Below are 20,663 nucleotides of genomic sequence, written 5' to 3' on the forward strand. Positions count from 1 at the left end.
CTTCACCTTCTGCCATCTTGAAAATCCATAAACTCAGCCTAAACAAAATGTCTAACATTCCCCGTACGGGCCACCAATCTGTAACGTCTCGCTCTTAGCACAAAACTAATCCCAACGGCAGGATTACCTCCCTGTATCAAATATACTCAAATTATTAACAAGGGGAAGGGCGAAGCGACAGTGCATCAAGGACGCGAGATCCCCCAATAAATACACTATAGAAACACGGGATAACCTTAAACATTTATTGGCTAAAATAATTGAAACTGTTCAACAAAACAAGATGGAAAAGAAGTTCCGAGCAAAAAAACAAAACATAAACAAGCCAGCAAAATATCCATTGCGAGAACAAAGTAACAAAATAAAACAAAAAAACAAAACAGTCCCGCAACAAAAATAAAAAAACAACGATCTCACCAAACTCCTGGGTACCCGCTTGCTTGAAGATCCTCTCGGAAGATGATGACCAGTAATCCACAAAAACTATGAACATGCACTTGAAAAACCAACCCCATCAGCAACGTGGTGCATTACAAGCCGGCTCCAGGCTTTAGCGATCGTGGGCAGCAAAGGTGAACAACACCGGCTAAACAGCCTGAAACTGGAACAAAGCACTTGCTGATAAAAAAACAAATCAACTTCCAACAAGAACGACAGTCGAAGGTAAACAGGATCGCTCTACCATGGCAAACCACCCCGGGAAAAAGAACGCCGCGGACTTTTCAAAAACAAGGAAGAGTCTCTAAACAGGAACTAAGGAGACGACAGGAACTCAAAAGGCAGGTAAGCAGCTCCCCCCTATGGCGTAACAAAGGTACTATTTATACTTGTCTAAAACAATCTTTCCATTAACAACGCTGCCGCTTCCAGCGAATAAGAACCTCGAAATGTATTTGGAACCTGGCCAGGCTTCCGTGCTGCCCAATTAAGGCGCAACACATGGTACGTTTATTGTACCATGTAGAACCAAACATTCAATTTAAGTGGCAGTGCCACAAATGTTCATTGAGACATGACTTCAAATCTGTCTGTATATTTGTTTATCTGCCTTTCTGTCTTGTCTGTCATATTGTTTATCTATCAGTCTATCTCTCTCCCCTCCCTTCTCCTCTTCACACTCTCTCCTCTCTCTCCCCACGCAGGCTCGGTGTCTGTCTGGCTGTTGCTCTGGCTGGCAGTCTGCTCCCCTAGCCCTGCCTATTCCTGCCCCAGGCTGTGTGTCTGTTACCTCTCCCCGATGACGGTCAGCTGCCAGTCTCAGAACTTCTCGGCGGTGCCGGCCGGCATTCCCTACGACAGCCAAAGAGTATTCCTCCAAAACAACTGCATCACAGAGCTGCGGGCGCAGTCCTTCGGCTTCCAGACACAGGTACCATCTTGCCCTGTTCACACTTCACAATTATTTGTAACCCCCTTTTCTCCCCCAATTTATAAATTGTTTTTAAGACTATGTCTGCCTCACCACTGCTGCTGCTGCTGCTGCTGCGATCTCCCCCGCAGTGACTCCTTCTCGGCTGGGAGAGGCTGGAGATAGACAAACGCACTCAAGCTTTTGTCCTCAAACAACAACGTGCAAGCCCACACAATAATCTAAATGTAATTCAATTCCAGTACTTATTTTGTTCATATATGTAGTCTTTTACAGAGTTTTTTAAACATACATATATAATTACAGGAAGGTAGGATGTCGGAGACAAATAGAAAATGTATGGGGGGGTCCCTCTTTTAAGAGACACTATTTGACTGTCCCTTGAGTGCAGGTCTCTTAATACAGGTTTGACTGTAACTCGAAATTGAGCTTGAAAATGATCTTCCTCTCTCTCCCCCTCCTCTCTCTCTCCCTCTCATCAGGTCCTGTGGCTCTACTCCAACAACATCTGCTCCATCAAACCCGATTCCTTCAGCGACATGCGAGATCTGGAGGAGCTGGACCTGGGGGATAACCCCTCCCTGCGCACCCTCCATCCCGACTCCTTCCGGGGGCTGGACAAGCTGCAGAGCCTGCACATATACCGCTGCCAGCTGGGGACCCTGCCCGGAAACATCTTCAAAAAACTCTACAGCCTGCAGTTCCTTTACCTGCAGGACAACCTGCTGCAACACATCCAGGTGAGAGAGAGAGAGAGAGAGAGAGAGAGAGAGAGAGAGAGAGAGAGAGACCTCCTATCTAATACAGTGTGCCTCCAACCCTGCTCCTGGAGCCCCCCCATCCCCCCCATCCTATCTAATACAGTGTGTCTCCAACCCTGCTCCTTGAGCCCCCCCCACCCCCCCCATCCTATCTAATACAGTGTGTCTCAACCCTGCTCCTGGAGAGCCCCCTCTATCCTATCTAATACAGTGTGTCTCAACCCTGCTCCTGGAGAGCCCCCTCTATCCTATCTAATACAGTGTGTCTCAATCCTGCTCCTGGATAGCCCCCTCTATCCTATCTAATACAGTGTGTCTCAACCCTGCTCCTGGAGAGCCCCCTCTATCCTATCTAATAGAGTGTGTCTCAATCCTGCTCCTGGAGAGCCCCCTCTATCCTATCTAATACAATGTGTCTCAATCCTGCTCCTGGAGAGCCCCCTCTATCCTATCTAATACAGTGTGTCTCAACCCTGCTCCTGGAGAGCCCCCTCTATCCTATCTAATACAGTGTGTCTCAATCCTGCTCCTGGTGGGGTTGACAGGAGGCAGATACATACAGGAGAGCTATAACACAAATAATTTTAATTTCATAATTTAACATACAAATTTTTGGTAGTACTGAATTTTGTGCCAAATATCAATCTCTGTCCCTCCCCTTCCCCCTCCCTCTCTCTCCCCCTCTCAGGACAATCTCTTCTCAGACCTGGTGAATCTCACTCACCTCTTCCTCCACGGCAACCGAATCCGAGTCCTGTCTGAAAATGTCTTCAGAGGGCTGGTCAACCTGGACAGGCTCCTCCTCCACGAGATCCGAGTGCGACGGGTCAACTGCAAATCCTTCAGGGACCTGGGTCACCTCACCACCCTGTTCCTCTTCAACAACGCCCTAACAGACCTCCCTGCTTCGGCCGTCTACTATCTCTCGTCCCTGCAGTTCCTCAGACTCAACGGAAACCCCTGGAGCTGCTCCTGCCAGGCCCGCCCTCTCTGGGAATGGTTCCGTCAGGTCCGGATCTCCAGCTCCGAGATCCTCTGCGCCGGTCCCGAGGAAAGGAAAGGTCTAGATTTGAGGTTCTTGAGAGAAATCGATTTCGCTCCCTGCCCCATGATGCCTTACTATCCGAGAGCCCGCGTCACTTACACCTTCAGCACCAGAACGAGATGGTGGTTCCCCAAATCGGGCAAGGCAAGCGGGGGGAATTCGGACAAATCTAAAGGCTTGGATGGAAAGAAAGGACAACAGCAAGACAACAGTTACATCAGTCCAGATAAAAGTCAAACCAAAAGTTACGAAGCTGAGTCCACATTGACGAAAGTTAAAGAGCAAGACTACTGGGAGAAATATGAAAACGAAGACTCCACTATTCGTTGTTACAAGTTGGATTGTTTGAAAGAAGCAAACGGGAAATCCAGAGGTGTTTGTCCAGACGCGTCCCTCTTTCTCCTCTCTCTCTCCCTCACTCTCACCCTCTCCCTCTCTCTCACCCTTCACTTTCTTTTTCCTGAAACCATGTGAAGAGCATTTGTGAATTTCCCCTTAAAGTCTATATTGAAAAGATATTACGATTCAATTACTGCTCTGCAGTGTTGAGTTTCCTATAGACCAGCTCTGCTCTGAAACTGCTGTGTGATAATGAGTCTCATTTAAACTGCTGTGCAATAGGGAGTCTTATTGAAACTGCTGTGCAATAGGGAGTCTTATTGAAACTGCTGTGCAATAGGGAGTCACATTGAAAGTGTTGTTTGATAGGGAGTCTCATTGAAACTGCTGTGTGATAGGGAGTCTCATTGAAACTGCTGTGCAATTGGCAGTCTCATTGAAACTGCTGTGTGACAGGGAGTCTTATTGAAACTGCCGTGTGATAGGGAGTGTCATTGAAACTGCTGTGAAATAGGATGAGTCTCATTGAAACTGCTGTGTGATAGGGAGTCTTATTGAAACTGCTGTGTGATAGGGAGTCTTATTGAAATTGCTGTGTAATAGGGAGTCTCATTGAAACTGCTGTGCGATAGGGAGTCTCATTGAAAGTGTTTGAGAGAGACCCAGGGAAAGCACTGTTTTAAAAGGAACTAATCTAAAAAGTTATATAAAAAAATGAAATTTTGTCTTTCCTATAGACTCGCTCTGTACAGCTCTGCAGTGTTGATCTCTCTTTCCTTTTAACCTGCTCTGTGCAGCTCTGCAGTGTTGAGTTTCTTATATACCTGCTCTGTGCAGCTCTGCAGTTTTGAGTTTCCTATAGACCTGCTCTGTGCAGCTCTGCAGTGTTGAGTTTCCTACAGACCTGCTCTGTGCAGCTCTGCAGTGTTGAGTTTCCTACAGACCTGCTCTGTGCAGCTCTGCCGTCTTGAGTTTCCTACAGACCTGCTCTGTGCAGCTCTGCAGTGTTGAGTTTCCTACAGACCTGCTCTGTGCAGCTCTGCAGTGTTGAGTTTCCTATAGACCTGCTCTGTGCAGCTCTGCAGTGTTGAGTTTCCTATAGACCTGCTCTGTGCAGCTCTGTTCATAATGAATTACAAATTACACTTCTTTTAAAGTGTTTTGCCATTTTTTTCCCAGTTTTATGTCTCTCTCTCTCTTTGACTTTCTTAATTGCTACGAAAATCCCTACAAAATATTCTGCAACTGTTTTAAGATGTTTAAAGATTATATATATATATATATATATATATATATATATATATATATATATATATATATATATATATACACACAAAATGTGTTTCAGGTGTTACAATTTGAAACTGTTTTCTTTTTAGTTTGAAATTGCGTGTATTTTATTTAATTTCAGTGGAAAATGACTTTTTTTTTTTTTTAAGGGACTGGTCCATTTAGGTGCAGTCAAAGAGAGGGGTGAGGGAGTTTGGACTAGTAATAATACTATAATAATAATAATACTAATACTACTAATAATAATAATAATAATAATAATAATAATAATAATAATAATAATAATAATAATAATAATAATAATAATAATAATAATAATAATAATAATATGCACAATAGCCTTTGACCAATCACCCCCTATACTATCTAAAATGGACTGTTCCGTGTTACTTTGTACTTTTTTTTTTCTAAAGGTGTTGGATTGACTGAATTTGTGTAATTTTAGGAATTTGTTTATAAAGTTGTGTATTGATTTTTTTCATTTATGTATTTTTATTTGTTTATTTTGTTCATTCATTTTCATAATTGTTAGATCTCAGGAATTTAACTTTTTACAACATTTTATGGATTTTAAAAACAGCACTGTACTGTACTGGGGATCTGAGAGCCAGCTAATTCAATACAGTCCAGTCTAATCTAACAGCACGGTACTGTACTGGGGATCTGAGAGCCAGCTAATTCAATACAGTCCAGTCTAATCTAACAGCACTGTACTGTACTGGGGATCTGAGAGCCAGCTAATTCAATACAGTCCAGTCTAATCTAACAGCACGGTACTGTACTGGGGATCTGAGAGCCAGCTAATTCAATACAGTCCAGTCTAATCTAACAGCACGGTACTGTACTGGAGATATGAGAGCCAGCTAATTCAATACAGTCCAGTCTAATCTAACAGCACGGTACTGTACTGGGGATCTGAGAGCCAGCTAATTCAATACAGTCCAGTCTAATCTAACAGCACGGTACTGTACTGGGGATCTGAGAGCCAGCTAATTCAATACAGTCCAGTCTAATCTAACAGCACGGTACTGTACTGGGGATCTGAGAGCCAGCTAATTCAATACAGTCCAGTCTAATCTAACAGCACGGTACTGTACTGTACTGGACATTTTGGTAGGGAATGTGTTCACATGCGACAATTGACAAGCTCTTACCAAGATGGCAGCCCAACAACAAACAGAAAAAAAACGAAAAAATGAAAAAACGAGGGGATATGGCAGGAAGACAAGTAAGAGAATAATCTTTATTTATTGTATTTTCTTAATTAAACAGGAAATAGGAAACTTTTTTTTCTCAATGTCTTTTCTGTGTTTTCAACGTGTTGTGTTGTCAGGATACCGTACACACTTAACTCGCTCAGTCAAAAATAGATTTTTTGAAGCTTAACTATTTAATTTATTTTGTTGTAATATTTTAAAAAAATCTCCCAATTTGGAATATCCAATTGTTATTTTTATGGCGCTGCTGCAACTTCCCGTATCGACTCGGGAGAACGAAGACTCATCATGCGCATCCTCTGAAACAAACGCCGTCAGCCACCCTCCTCTTGTCACACTGCAACAGCAAAGACAACCGCACCTGGCTGTAGCGGTGTTGGAGGAAACGCAGTTCCGCCCACAACTCGCAGGCGACCGGTCGCCACAGGAGTTGCTGGAGCTTGTTGAGACAATGATTACCAAGCTGACCTAAGCCCTCCCAACCCGGGTGGCACTCTGCCAATTGTACGCCGCCCCCTCGGCGTTCCTGTCGGCGATGGCATTGTTCCACAGTCGGCGATGGCATAGTCTGGATTGGAACCAGCGATCTCCAGGCTATAGGGCACACCCTGCATTTCAGATGAAGCGCCTCAGCTGGATGCGCCACTCTCCCCCCTCAACAATTCATCAATTCAGTAATTCAGTAGGCTACATTTGACCCGTTCAGTTAATCAGTGCAGTGTTTTTCACTAGTTTTCTGTTAGGTTCTCATCTGTTTTCTTTCTCAGTATTAGCCGTGATTTCCTGGAAAATGTGACAGTGGCGACCTGCAAGTTTGGTCCATCCATAATTAAATACTCTACTGCAGTTACTACTTGCTCTTAAATATAACTCTATTTAAGGGTGGGCATATAATAGTGGTCAGTCTACAGGAACCAGGGACTGAGGCAATAGGCAAGTTCCTGCTTCAAGTAATTTTTAATTAACTACATTTGGTAACTTTGTAAGGTGGTGTTTGAATTAGCTGAGTTGGTGTGTGATTAGTACCAGGTGAGTGGTTTAATTGTACAGAAGTTGATTTGCTATCTGATTGGTTTCCACGCAGTTGTTCTTTTTATATTAAGCAGCCTATTTCTGCGCCAGCCAACAGAAGAGCCTCAACAAAAGAGCCGGGAGTCTAGCTGTGGGAGTCCAGCAAGGGGAGGCCTGCGCTGAGACGCTATTCCAATAGATCTAAACCTAACTGGGCTCTAGAAGAAGCTATCTACTAGTCAGGTCTGTACCCTCCACCCTACTGCTCCTACTGTGCCTTTTGTCCTGCTTGCCCTGCTATGACTGTCTCTCACATCCCTGTTCTGTCCTCTCGTCCTCGTCCTCTGCCCTCCCTCCGCTGCTGCTCCTCCAACCCCTCTAACCTCATTTCTCTGCCTCTCCCCCCCTCCCGCACACTCTCTGGTGCACTCTGGAACTGTCACTCTTCTGCTAACAAAGCTGATTTCATATCTGCCTTTGCCTCCCACCTCTCGCTCGATTTCCTTGCTCTCACTGAAACCTGGTTGTCCCCTGATAACACTGTTACTCCTGCTGCCCTGTCCTCTCTCTACGTCCTGACCCATACCCCGCGTCTCACTGGACGGGGAGGTGGGACGGGTCTTCTCCTCTCTCCCTCCTTACTCTTTTCTGTCCCCTCCGATCTCATCTCGCTCTCTGTCAATACCTTTGAATTTCATGCAGTCCAACTAACCTTTCCCTGTCAACTCCTGCTCGTTGTTCTGTACCGCCCCCCTGGGCCTCTCACTCACTTTCTGGATGAACTCGACTATCTACTCTCCTCCCTCCCCTCTCTGTCTACCCCGACTGTCCTGTTGGGTGACTTCAACATCCATCTCTCCAACCCCAGCCACTCTGCTGGATTCCTCCCTCTCCTGCACTCCTTCGACTTCTGTCTCTCTCCGTCCCCTCCTACCCACAAAGCTGGCCGTCAACTGGACCTCACCTTCTCCAGGGCCTGCTGCCCCTCCACCCTCTCTGTCACCCCCCTGGACCTCTATGATCACTATTTCATCTCTTTTTCTCTGTCTCTCCCCCCTCTCCCTGCTCCTCCTACCCCCACTGTCACCTCTCGCCGTAACCTCCGCTCTCTCTCCCCCTCTGTCCTTGCCTCCACTGCTCTCTCTCACCTCCCTCCTATCGACTCCTTTTCACAACTCTCCGTAGACTCTGCTACCTCCACCCTCTTCTCCTCACTCACCTCCTCCCTCGACTCCCTCTGTCCCCTCACCTCCCGTCCTGCTCGCTCCTCCCCTCCCCATCCCTGGCTCTCCTCTGCGCTCCGCTCGGCAAGAATCACACTGCGATCTGCTGAAAAGAAATGGAAGAGAACCAAACTCCCTGCTGCCCTAGACCTTTACCGCACTCTCCTCTCCTCCTTCTCCTCTACTCTCTCCTCTGCTAAATGTGCTTATTTCCAATCTGTAATCCAAGCCTCCACTAACAACCCACGTAAACTATTCTCTACCTTCTCCTCCCTCCTAAACCCTCCCCCCCTCCTCCTCCCTCCTCTATCTCCCCTGATGACTTTGCCTCCTTCTTCTCTTCTAAAATCTCAGATATCCGCAAACTCTTTAACACCTCTCCCTCCCCCGCACCCCCTCCCGCTCCAACTCCTACACCCACTGCAACCCCTACTAACTCACCCCCCTTCTCCACCTTCTTGCCCCTCTCAGACTCTGACCTCTCCTCCCTGCTCCAGGGTCACAAACCCACCACGTGTACCTTGGACCCCCTCCCCACTCACCTCTTTCAAGCTGCTGCTCCTACTCTACTCCTCTTCATCTCCTCCCTCCTCAACACCTCTCTACTTTCTGGTATCTTTCCCTCTGCCTTCAAAAAAGCCTCTATCACTCCCCTCCTCAAAAAACCTACCCTCGACCCCACCTCCCTCCAGAGCTACCGTCCTGTCTCCCTCGTACCCTTCCTCTCCAAAACCCTCGAGCGGACTGTACACCGCTAGCTCTCTGCTTTCCTGTCCAACCACTCTCTGCTTGACCCTCTCCAATCTGGCTTCCGCTCTGCTCACTCCACTGAAACCGCCCTCCTGTCTGTCACCAACTCACTTAAGTGTGCCCGAGCTGCCTCTCTCTCCTCTGTCCTAATTCTCCTCGACCTCTCGGCTGCCTTTGACACTGTTGATCACTCTATTCTACTATCATCTCTCGCTGACCTGGGGATCTCTGGCACTGCTCTGGCCTGGTTCTCCTCCTACCTCTCCAACCGCACTTACCAGGTAACCTGGCGTGGAGCAACCGCCACACCTCACCCTCTCTTAACTGGAGTCCCCCAAGGGTCAGTCTTGGGTCCTCTCCTGTTCTCTCTCTACACCCGCTCCCTGGGCCCCCTCATCGCATCCTATGGTTTCTCATACCATTTCTATGCTGATGATGCTCAGATTTTCCTCTCCTTCCCCACCTCTGACTCCACCATCTCCTCCCGTATCTCTACCTGTCTGTCTGCTATTTCCTCCTGGATGCACTTGCATCACCTCAAACTCAACCTCTCTAAATCTGACCTCCTTTTCTTTCCCTCCTCCTCCCCCTCCTCTGATCTCTCCATCTCTGTTCCTCTGGAATCTACCACACTCTCTCCCTCTTCCTCAGCTAAGAACCTTGGAGTCACCCTGGACCCCTGCCTCTCTTATTCCCAGCACATCTCCACTCTGGCTGCACTTGCCGATTTTTCCTGAGCAACATCCGAAGAATCCGACCCTTCCTCACCAACTATGCTACCCAGCTCCTGGTCCAGGCCCTGGTACTCTCCCGCCTAGACTACTGCAACTCCCTCCTGGCCGGCCTCCCTGCGTCCGCCACCCGTCCGCTCCAGCTCATCCAGAACTCTGCTCCCCGCCTGGTGTTCTCTCTGCCTCGCTTCGCCCACGCTACTCCACTACTCCCGCTCGCTCCACTGGCTCCCGATCACCGCTCGCATCCAGTTCAAGACTCTTGTACTAGCCTACAGATGCCTTGACCAGACTGCACCCAGCTACCTCCAGACCCTCATCTCTCCCTACACCCCCACTCGACCTCTCCACTCCACCTGCACTAGAAGACTGGCTCTACCTCCGCTATGCTCCCCTGCCTCCAGAGCCCGCTCCTTCTCCAGACAGTTGTTTTGTATTTGCCAGCTCGGTCTATGTCACATACCGTACTGTACTCTCCATTCTGTTTTGGGAGCTATTCTTGCAGCACCAAGAATGCTTGCTTAGAAAAGTAAATAGTAGCCTAATGTTTCAGTCTGAAAGAGCGGTCGAGATAGCAGCTTCCTGCAGATTGTTTTTTAAACATGTTTTTTTTTTAAACAGTGAAGCAATTATCACAATCGTTCTTTTGAATTCCTGTCCTATAATCACCATATAATAGTCCCACTGTAGATGTGGACGGAGTCTTGTGCGCTCGCGGGGTGTTTCCCATAGCGGTACCTTGGAAAGCTCCTGCTGTTCCGTGCTTGTGTGAGTCCTGGGGGGATGTGCGCGGAGTTAACGCTTGCTTTTTAAAAGCGTTATTCTATGCCTCGCAAAACTGGTTTTGTGCTTGGCACATACTTTTGAAAATAGCAGGATCACGCATATTGTCGGCCACTCCCCCCATATTGTGCGATGCATACATTTTATTTCTGCACAGCGCAGAATGGATTGTGACGCGCAAAAGGACGTTTCGAATATAGAACATTATGCGCATTTGCACATAACGGCCGTTTAAGTGGTGCGCAAATCTATCCAAGATCGGGCCCAATGACTTCAGTTCTAGTAAGAGCAAGTACAAAACACAGCACGATTTTATAAATGAATAAATACATGAATGCAAATGTAAACAAATACACGTAGAAATACATACTTTTTAAATATAGAAATTATTAAAATGTTTGAATAAATATTGCTATAAATGAATACATGTAGCACAACAATATTGATTTGGCTGATGCTGGTAAATTAAATCTGACCACTAAAACACAAAGCATGTTAAAATAAGTTATTCACAGATGTAGAGATTATTATTTGTGTAATAAATAAATGTAGTTCTAATTAATGAGTTCTAATCTGACGTGGGGTCCTAGGAGGACCCTGAACCACTGACCTCATTCTGCCATGGCTTGGGGAGAGATACTCAGCTGGGGATGGGGCTGCTCTCCTGCGTTCAGTTCTTTTGGAGAACTTCCTGCATGGAGAGCAGTCCAACTCACCCGCCAGTGCTTTGACCGCATGGTCTGCCCCTAAGCATCTGGCGCAGGACCGGTGCTCATCCTGACTGGGCAGCTTTGTCGCGCACTGGTCGCCCTGGTGGAAACCAGCGGAGGACTCAGTTGACTGCACTGACATGGTGACTAGGCGGGATCGGCGCCGAGGAGAACGCTGTCGGTGCCGAACACTCGGTGCCGAGACAGTCTGTGCCGATGGTGGGCGCGGTCGGCACGGAGATGGTTACACCAGTGCCAAGTCAATCGGTGCCGGGTAGGCGCTGTTCCAAGCCTGAAGGTCGGCGGGAGAACCGCGGTGGATGCCGGGGTATGCAGCCGATTCAGCCGAGCTGCTAGGCCCGTGGGGTCTCCTTACAGCACCAGAACAGCTCTCCACACGGTATCTTCAACTACACGAGGCCTCATGTAGTAGAAAAGAGTAATAGCCGCTCGCCAATCTTACAAGAGGGATCGATACGATAAGTTGCGGATGCAACCCCGGTTCCCTGAAAGAGAAAATAACCATCAAGGTATGGGACATTGCCGTCAGGCAGTAGGGATTGGCTGAGCTTTATGTCAAAGCTGCCGATAGGCCTCCGCGCAAGCTGCCGTGTGAGCCCGCCCCCCTGGGAGCTTACTATACGCAGCGCGCGGAGAGTCACCTCCTCTTTTGCCCTTCAGGCCGTGAAGGCCTCCAGAGCGACCTGGCGGCTTGATGGTTATTTTCTCTTTCAGGGAACCGGGGTTGCATCCACAACCTATTGTTCCCTTTCAAGTCGAAAATAACCATCAAGGTATGGGAACAATGTACCCAAGCCGTCGCGAGGGAGGATTCTCGGCAGTAGGACAGCCTTACGTCATAACGCAACTGCGTAGGCAGTACATCTACACATATGCGGAGCTGCGCCTCAGCGTCTATGCTCGCAATGACACCTGTCCCAAGGTGGAATAGTCACACCATATTGTCAACCACTCTAGACGTCCGCAACCTGAGGCGTCATAGAGTGCAACACAGATGCTCCAAATGACGGAGCAGAGGATTCCAGTACATTTAACCGGTAAAACCTCATAAATGTATGCGGTGTAACCCAACTGGCTGCAGCGCAAATGTCAGACATCGGCACCCCTCTAAAGAGGGCCCAGGATGTTGCCATACCCCTAGTGGAATGTGCCTTCAACTGCCCTGGTGGCGGAAGGCCCATAGAATCATATGCTAACTGAATAGCATCCACTATCCAATGAGAAAGGCGTTGCTTAGACAACGGCTGACCCAAAGTTTTAGAAAAATGGCATATGAATAGCTGTTCTGTTTGCCTCACAGTCTTTGTGCGATCAATATAACACCTCAATGCCCGCACAGGGCAGAGCATGTGTAACCGCTCTTCCTCTGGGGAAGAAAAAGGAGGAGGATGGAACGCCATCAACTCGAGCTGTGTGCTGTGCCAACTGCTCCTTTGACTGCGCGCAGACGAGCCAGTCGTCCAGATAGTTCAGCAGTCGGATGCCTTGAGCCCGCAAGGGGGCTAAAATGGCGTCCATACACTTCGAAAAGGTTCGAGGAGCTAGAGACAGGCCGAATGGCAGGACACAAAACTCGTAGATCCTGCTCTGAAATGCGAAACGTAGGTACTTCCTGTGACCCGGACAGATGGGAACGTGAAAGTATGCATCTGTGAGGTCTACGGTGGTAAACCAGTCGCCTTGCCGGACAGACTGGACAATGTGCCTGTGCGTAAGCATCTTGAACGACAACACCCATAGGTATTTGTTCAGTACTCACAGATCTAAAATAGGGCGGAGCCCACCGTCCTTTTTTGGCACTAGGAAGTACTTGGAGTAGAACCCCTGGTCGGTCAGAGCAGGGTCTACTAGTTGAATGGCACGCTATTTGAGCAATGCCTGTATTTCTGCATTTAGAGCTGAGGACTGAACCGAGTCCTTCACTGCAGTTACCACCACTCTCCTGAAGGGGGGGGGGGGTTTAACCGGAATTGAAGGGTGTACCCGGTGAGTATAGTTTTGCGCACCCAGATGTCGTTGGTGCATTGTTGCCAGAACAGGAGCTGTGGAACAGTGTAGGGGTGGGTTAACGGCTGCCGGGGTTTCTCAGGGCTGCTTAGGCTGCGCTCGCTCACGAGGGGCCTGGCCAGAGCCACGAGGGCGTGGTCTGCTACCTCCTCTGGGGCGCCACCCTCCTCGCTGCGGTCTTGCAAACGCGGGTTGGCTGCGTGCTGAAACCCCCAAAGGGACGGTTTTACTGCCCTGTGAGTGCGCTTGCTGCTGTGGCGGCGCCCTGCGCCATTGGCGCTCCTGCGGCTGCCTTGGCTGGAAAGGCTTGCTTGGCCACATCTTAGCCAACTGCTGCGACGCCTCACGCGCCTTGACGGAGCGTTGCAGCATCTCCTCCACCGCTGGGCCAAACGTGTGCCCCGGGGATATAGGAGCATCTAGCAAAGGGGCCTTATCAGGCTCCTGTACCCTGGCCTGAGAGAGCCAGAGCTGCCTCCTTGCCACCACAAGGGAAGCAATGCTCCTGCCCTGTGCTCGCGCATTCAGCTGAGCCAGCTTAACCAAAAGATGCGCAACTGCACCCAGCTCGGTTCTAATTGGAGACCTCTGACCAGCTGTAAGCTGGGAAGATGGGCTCAGAGGGAGCTGAGACGTCACCGGCAGCGACACGACAGATGATGGTGGGGCCAAGACGGTGTGGGACGAGCCCGAGGATGGGGAACGACCTCCAACTGCCTTCCTAGCTCTCTGGCGAAGGGTGCGTGTCTGAAACTCCGCACATAGCTGGCAGTATGCCCTATCTGCCAGGGCAGATGCGGCATGGTCCGGCCCCAAGCATGCGACGCAGTCCTCATGAGGGTCGCTAGCAGGCAACTTGGCCTGACAGGTCACGCAACGGTGGAACCCAGACATAGTAGAACGCTGAAGCGTCTAGTATTGACGCCAAGCACCAAGAGTGTGCGTCGAGCACTGTCGCATTAAACGCCAAGGTGCGCGCGTCGAACGCCAAAGCGTCGGACACCAGCGTCAAGCACCTGAAGTGCGTGCGTCGAGCGCCGCCGCGTCGAGCGCCGAGGTGCGTGCGTTGAGCGTTGAGGGTGCGTGCGTCGAGCGCCGAAGCGTCGAGCACCGAGGTGCGTGCGTCAAACGTCGAGGGTGCGCGCGTCGAGGCGTCGAAGCGTCGAGCACTGAGCCCCAAGTGCAGAAGCACTAAGCACCAAGCGCAGAAGCGCTGCACAAAGCGCCGAAGCGCTGCACCAAGCGCACAAGCGTTGACACCAAAAGCGCCGGAGCGCGAGCGCCAAAGCGCGAGTACCGAGTTTGGAACACTAGCACAGACGCCTAAGCGTCAGCTGACCCGCCATGCGGAGACGCTAAGTGCTGGTACGGCGTCTGATGCTGTGCAATACCTACCTGAAGATGCTGGGGATTTTGCACGTTGGTGGTTGTCTTCCTCTGTATAGTGAAGGGAAGCAAAATGCGCGTGGGCCAAGGCCAACGCAACACGCGTCCGAAAGACAAAATATATACAATATATATAACAAATATATATATATATATACACAATAAAATACAAAAACCCAACACAATAAATTATAAGAACAGAGGAAAGACGGGGAGACCATGAAGAAACGCGATGCCGAAGCAAAGCGAGAAGGAATATATAAAGTAAAACAATATATAATCCTAAATAATAATACAATAACAATAATAATAATAATAATAATAATAATAATAATAATAATAATAATAATAATAACTCCGGAGAGTATAACTGAAATAAACTCGGAGAAGGGGATAAACCAGCTACTCAAGCCTAAGCTTTAGTAAGTACAATCAGTTAAATAGCTCTAAGTCCTACCGCTACTGAGGCTGAAGGCAAAAGAGGCTTGCGCGGAGGCCTATCGGCAGCTTTGACATAAAGCTCAGCCAATCCCTACTGCCTGACGGCAATGTCCCATACCTTGATGGGTTATTTTCGACTTGAAAGGGAACGTGTACATTAAAAGTCTATAAACATCTTTAACACAATCATCTGTGTTCCAATAGCGGTTAATCCACATGGTGATCAATAAAGTGAATGCTGGTTTTGTTCACATATTCGCAAGACGTTTTCACGATTCACACATATTCTGAAAAAGCACACTAGAATATAGTAATGAAAGGACAGGAAAATAACTGCTTTATTGGCTCTGGTATTGTATCGTCACCTTGATTACTGTCTGTAAGAAAGAGGCATTAATCAAAAACCTAATTATGTAAGGTTCCCAATGCGCAAATATGCAGCATATTAAATCTTCCCACATGAATGTCAAATACGTACTGACAAGTACGGCCCTTTCCCAATGTAACACTCTGCTGTGTTTGAACACCAACGATGGCTTGGATATGTATTAAACCACGATACTATTGTTCCCACTTTCTTTATTACTACCAAATGTGCTTTTCGCGTCAGCCCTTGTGGCCTAATGGATAAGGCACTGGCTTTTTAAGCCATGGATTGTGGTTTCGAGTCCCATCTGGGGTGTGATTTTGTTATAGGAGGCTGTGTGGTCCAGTGGTTAAAGATAAAGGGCTTTTAACCAGGAGGTCCCCCGGTACAAATCCCACCTCAGCCACTGACTCATTGTGTGACCCTGAGCAAGTCACTTAACCTCCTTGTGCTCCGTTTTTCGGGTGAGATGTAAATGTAAGAGACTCTACAGCTGATGCATAGTTCACACACCCTAGTCTCTGTAAGTTGCCATGTATAATAAAATCGAACATAATTATGGTATGTTTTATTAGCATGAAATACTTTGTAGATCTTGTTATCTGCTAAGTCCGCTCACGCTAGCCAGAACGTGCTCGAGTGCTCTGGCAACAGCCATGAAGCAAGTCAATTTTTCAGTTCAATTAAATAACTACTTTGTTTTTGTGGATGGGGGTGTTTCTTGAAAAGATCAGTTAAATAGCTACGTATTTTGAAATAAAGATGTATTCATTATTATGAACGTTAACAAAAATTATATTTTATTTACATTTCCCACGTGTGCTTGACTTGTACAAATCTGACAGTTTCAACAAAGACATTTGACTTCGGTTCATTAGTTAGCCTATACTGCCATCTACAGCATTACTACAGGTTTCGTTTACTACTTTTGGATATTTTCACAAATACTCGTGCGAGCATGTAGTCGTGGCCGAGTGGTTAAGGCGATGGACTAGAAATCCATTGGGGTTTCCCCGCGCAGGTTCGAATCCTGCCGACTACGTAAGCTTTGTTTTTAATTGATTGTATGTGCTCATTGGTAATACATGTTTAAAGCTCAGGAAGTCTGAAATATTACTGGTTGTTCTTCATATCGCTTCGGTTCATTTTGTTAAAGAATGTTCATTTTGGCACCATTACAAATGCTGTGGTTTCTTTAAAGAAGAAAAGCCGTGGCCCGTACGGGGATCGAACCCGCGACCTTGGCGTTATTAGTACCACGCTCTAACCAACTGAGCTAACCGGCCACACACTCGAAACTTGACATTATGATTGTTCTACCAAGATGTTCTCATGTTAAACTGAACAATAACACATTCAAAGTATTGGAAAGGCATAATTAGAGGCCTCGTCATAATGAGGCAGCTTAACAGTGTGAAGGATGTGGTGAGGTGCAGGCTTGCGGTGACTTTCTCTCATTTAACGACCTTGTGATTTGAATACTAACAAGAAAAACAAATCAAATTACCAAGCATTCGGTGGACGTTTTAAGAAATAAATAAACAAACAGATTTGTCAGAAGTGGGATTCGAACCCACGCCCCCAGAGAGACTGTGACCTGAACGCAGCGCCTTAGACCGCTCGGCCATCCTGACTTACACCGACGACTTTGCACAACACTGCAGTACACTGCTGAACCTCCAATGTCTGACGCTACAGTAAATCACCTGGTGTGTGTGTGAACTTATTCTTTATCTGTTTATATTAAGGAGGGCGACCTGTTTCGTCGCATTCTATATGGGATCACAAGGACACTCCTCTTACAGACAGAAAATATACGGCAAACAGAGCGATCGCTTCACGGTTAGAAACAAATCAGAACAGTCTGTTAGCAAATTAACTTCATTAAAAAACCACACAGACATTACATAAATGTTACAGATATGTTTCGTAGACACAAAAGTTGTAACATAATTGAGTACATTTGTAAACTATCCGCCAGTAACAGACATTATCTCACACTATCTCTAGTTTCAAACGCATTATCACAGGCGGCACAATTACGACATGGAAAAAATCCAGTATATTTGTCCAGTACACCTAGATCTCTCGAACATTAAAATGAGTCAGCCCTTAAAAAAACACTGTCCGTGTTCATTTCTATGTATATGACATTGTCTATACACAATACCTGTCATGTAAGCCTATTGGTATCAAACCGATCACAATTAATGTGATCCGTGTTTTCAGTCAGATTGATAGTTTTAATCAATCATCGAAAAAAGCAGCAGTGCTTTGCAACTGTAGTTCGTCTTGCGTACCTTTTGGTAAGATACCCACTCAGAACGTGTCCGCTTCCTCCAGCCCCCTAAGGAACACTTGAGCGGTCATCAATAAAGGGAGCAGTTGGCCAAAAAAAAAAACCACTCGCTGTCTCCTTCACGCTCAAAAACGAACACTCTCACTCTTCCTCGTGGATAGCGAGTCCACACACTTTATAAACGCATTTCGCTGGCAAATCACTATAGAAATGATCCCTGAAAGTATTGTTTTATGGGCAAGTGGCCAACCGTCTCCCTCCAACTCTGAGTGGCACCGGTAGCTGTGCCGCTGACAAATAAACAGGAGCTTTCATAATGCAATTGCTGTTGCCCAGTGAGGTGTTACAACAACATTTCAAACTCATTCCAGACTGCAGGCGGTTAAAAGCTTAATTGGGTTCAAGTTTCTCATATGATTTAAAAAGTAGGAGCCAGTTGCCTCATTTGCATTGTCTGCCTTCCTCCTTTGCACTGTGAAGTCTATCAAATTTGTGCTTAAAATCTGAATACGATTCCCATTTGAATCGTGTATATTTGGTTTCCATTTTAGCAATATGCATACACACTGTTCTGTTGAGCTCCCAGGGTGTTATCTAATAAAACACCATAATCGGTTAGCATGTTCGGCTGTTAATCGAAATTTTGGTGTTTCAAGCCCACGCAGAGATGATGCTTTTTGCATTTCTTTATATGATTAGAAAATGGCACTATAATACGTTTTTATTTCCTCCAATTACACTGAAGAAAAAATGTGCTGTTTTTTTAATTCAAAAAAATAATTAAGAAAAAATAGCTCTAGTGCTGTTTGCAAAAACCCGGGATCGAAGCAGGGATCGTTACAGTCTAACGCTCTCCCAACTGAGCTATTTCAGCTTGACGCGATTGTGCTATCGAGACAGCATTCTTTTCGTCAATCGTCTTTTTGTCAAGCCAGTAAACCTGCATGTAATGAGAAACGTTCAACAGATCGGAAACACCACAATAGAATCCAATGCCTTTGCAAATGTGTTTCCAAACTGTTAGTTTTTCTCCCAAATGCGGTTTCTCAAAAAATGGTTTTGCCTACTTTTTATTATTATGATTACTTTTTCCAGAGTAAGACCAAAAGGCAAACATCCAGGAAATAGTTAAACACTGTTACAGCGCTTGAACTGTCTCAACAAACGTTTAGCTCTAAAATGTGTACATTAAAAGTCTATTAACATCTTTAACACAATCATCTGTGTTCCAATAGCGGTTAATCCACATGGTGATCAATAAAGTGAATGCTGGCTTTGTTCACATATTCGCAAGACGTTTTCACGATTCACGCATATTCTGAACAAGCACACTAGAATATGGTAATGAAAGGACAGGAAAATAACTGCTTTATTGGCTCTGGTCTTGTATCGTCACCTTGATTACTGTCCGTAAGAAAGTGGCATTAATCAAAAACCTAATTATGTAAGGTTCCCAATGCGCAAATACGCAGCATACTTAAACTTCTTCACAATCTTAAATCTTCCCACATGAATGTCAAATACGTACTGACAAGTACGGCCCTTTCCCAGTGTAACACTCTGCTGTGTTTGAACACCAACGATGGCTTGGATATGATGTATTAAACCACGATACTATTGTTCCCACTTTCTTTATTACTACCAAATGTGCTTTTCGTGTCAGCCCTTGTGGCCTAATGGATAAGGCACTGGCTTTCTAAGCCATGGATTGTGGTTTCGAGTCCCATCTGGGGTGTGATTTTGTTATAGGAGGCTGTGTGGTCCAGTGGTTAAAGATAAAGGGCTTTTAACCAGGAGGTCCCCCGGTACAAATCCCACTTCAGCCACTGACTCATTGTGTGACCCTGAGCAAGTCACTTAACCTCCTTGTGCTCCGTTTTTCGGGTGAGATGTAAATGTAAGTGACTCTACAGCTGATGCATAGTTCACACACCCTAGTCTCTGTAAGTTGCCATGTATAATAAAATCGGAAATAATTATGGTATGTTTTATTAGCATGAAATATTTTGTAGATCTTGTTATCTGCTAAGTCCGCTCACGCTAGCCAGAACGTGCTCGAGTGCTCTGGCAACAGCCATGAAGCAAGTCAATTTTTCAGTTCAATTAAATAACTACTTTGTTTTTTGGATGGGGGTGTTTTTTGAAAAGATCAGTTAAATAGCTACATATTTTGAAATAAAGATGTATTCATTATTATGAACGTTAACAAAAATTATATTGTATTTACATTTCCCACGTATCTGACAGTTTCAACAAAGACATTTGACTTCGGTTCATTAGTTAGCCTATACTGCCATCTACAGCATTACTACGGGTTTCGTTTACTTCTTTTGGATATTTTCACAAATACTCGTGCGAGCATGTAGTCGTGGCCGAGTGGTTAAGGCGATGGACTAGAAATCCATTGGGTTTTCCCCGCGCAGGTTCGAATCCTGCCGACTACGTAAGCTTTGTTTTTAATTGATTGTATGTGTTCATTGTTAATACATGTTTAAAGCTCAGGAAGTCTGAAATATTACTGGTTGTACTTCATATCGCTTCGGTTCATTTTGTTAAAGAATGTTCATTTTGGCACCATTACAAATGCTGTGGATTCTTTAAAGAAGAAAAGCAGAGGCCCGTACTGGGATCGAACCCGCGACCTTGGCGTTATTAGCACCACGCTCTAACCAACTGAGCTAACCGGCCACACACTCAAAACTTGATACTAGAACCCGAGGAAAATAAGTCCTGCGGACATTATGATTGTTCTACGAAGATGTTTTCATGTTAAACTGAACAATAACACATTCAAATTATTGGAAAGGCATAATTAGAGGCCTCGTCATAATGAGGCAGTTTAACAGTGTGAAGGATGTGGTGAGGTGCAGGCTTGCGGTGACTTTCTCTCATTTAACGACCTTGTGATTTGAA

The 20,663-nt window shown here is 46.4% G+C and overlaps 1 protein-coding gene and 6 non-coding genes across 7 annotated transcripts; 3 read left to right on the forward strand and 4 right to left on the reverse strand.

Moving 5' to 3' along the window:
• Nucleotides 1-1,183: 1,183 nt before the first annotated feature.
• On the forward strand, nucleotides 1,184-11,586 carry LOC117395245 (reticulon-4 receptor-like 2; the record flags this gene model as incomplete). Its single annotated transcript, XM_059018931.1, has 4 exons — nucleotides 1,184-1,369; nucleotides 1,852-2,109; nucleotides 2,819-3,548; nucleotides 11,381-11,586. Coding segments are annotated over 4 exons (1,380 nt in total), but the record flags the coding sequence as incomplete, so codon positions are not given.
• Nucleotides 11,587-16,411: 4,825 nt separating this feature from the next.
• trnas-aga (transfer RNA serine (anticodon AGA)) lies at nucleotides 16,412-16,493 on the forward strand. The gene has a single exon. It is a non-coding gene; the product is annotated as a tRNA-Ser (tRNA).
• A 170-nt stretch (nucleotides 16,494-16,663) lies between these two features.
• On the reverse strand, nucleotides 16,664-16,737 carry trnai-aau (transfer RNA isoleucine (anticodon AAU)). Its single transcript has one exon. It is a non-coding gene; the product is annotated as a tRNA-Ile (tRNA).
• A 266-nt stretch (nucleotides 16,738-17,003) lies between these two features.
• On the reverse strand, nucleotides 17,004-17,085 carry trnal-cag (transfer RNA leucine (anticodon CAG)). Its single transcript has one exon. It is a non-coding gene; the product is annotated as a tRNA-Leu (tRNA).
• A 680-nt stretch (nucleotides 17,086-17,765) lies between these two features.
• Nucleotides 17,766-17,983, reverse strand: LOC131727579 (small nucleolar RNA U3). Its single transcript, XR_009322208.1, has one exon. It is a non-coding gene; the product is annotated as a small nucleolar RNA U3 (small nucleolar RNA).
• Nucleotides 17,984-20,112: 2,129 nt separating this feature from the next.
• On the forward strand, nucleotides 20,113-20,194 carry trnas-aga (transfer RNA serine (anticodon AGA)). The gene has a single exon. It is a non-coding gene; the product is annotated as a tRNA-Ser (tRNA).
• A 170-nt stretch (nucleotides 20,195-20,364) lies between these two features.
• trnai-aau (transfer RNA isoleucine (anticodon AAU)) lies at nucleotides 20,365-20,438 on the reverse strand. Its single transcript has one exon. It is a non-coding gene; the product is annotated as a tRNA-Ile (tRNA).
• Between the last annotated feature and the right edge of the window lie 225 nt (nucleotides 20,439-20,663).

This window comes from Acipenser ruthenus, unplaced genomic scaffold (assembly GCF_902713425.1).
Source record: "Acipenser ruthenus unplaced genomic scaffold, fAciRut3.2 maternal haplotype, whole genome shotgun sequence".
In the NCBI taxonomy this organism is placed as follows: Eukaryota; Metazoa; Chordata; class Actinopteri; order Acipenseriformes; family Acipenseridae; genus Acipenser; species Acipenser ruthenus.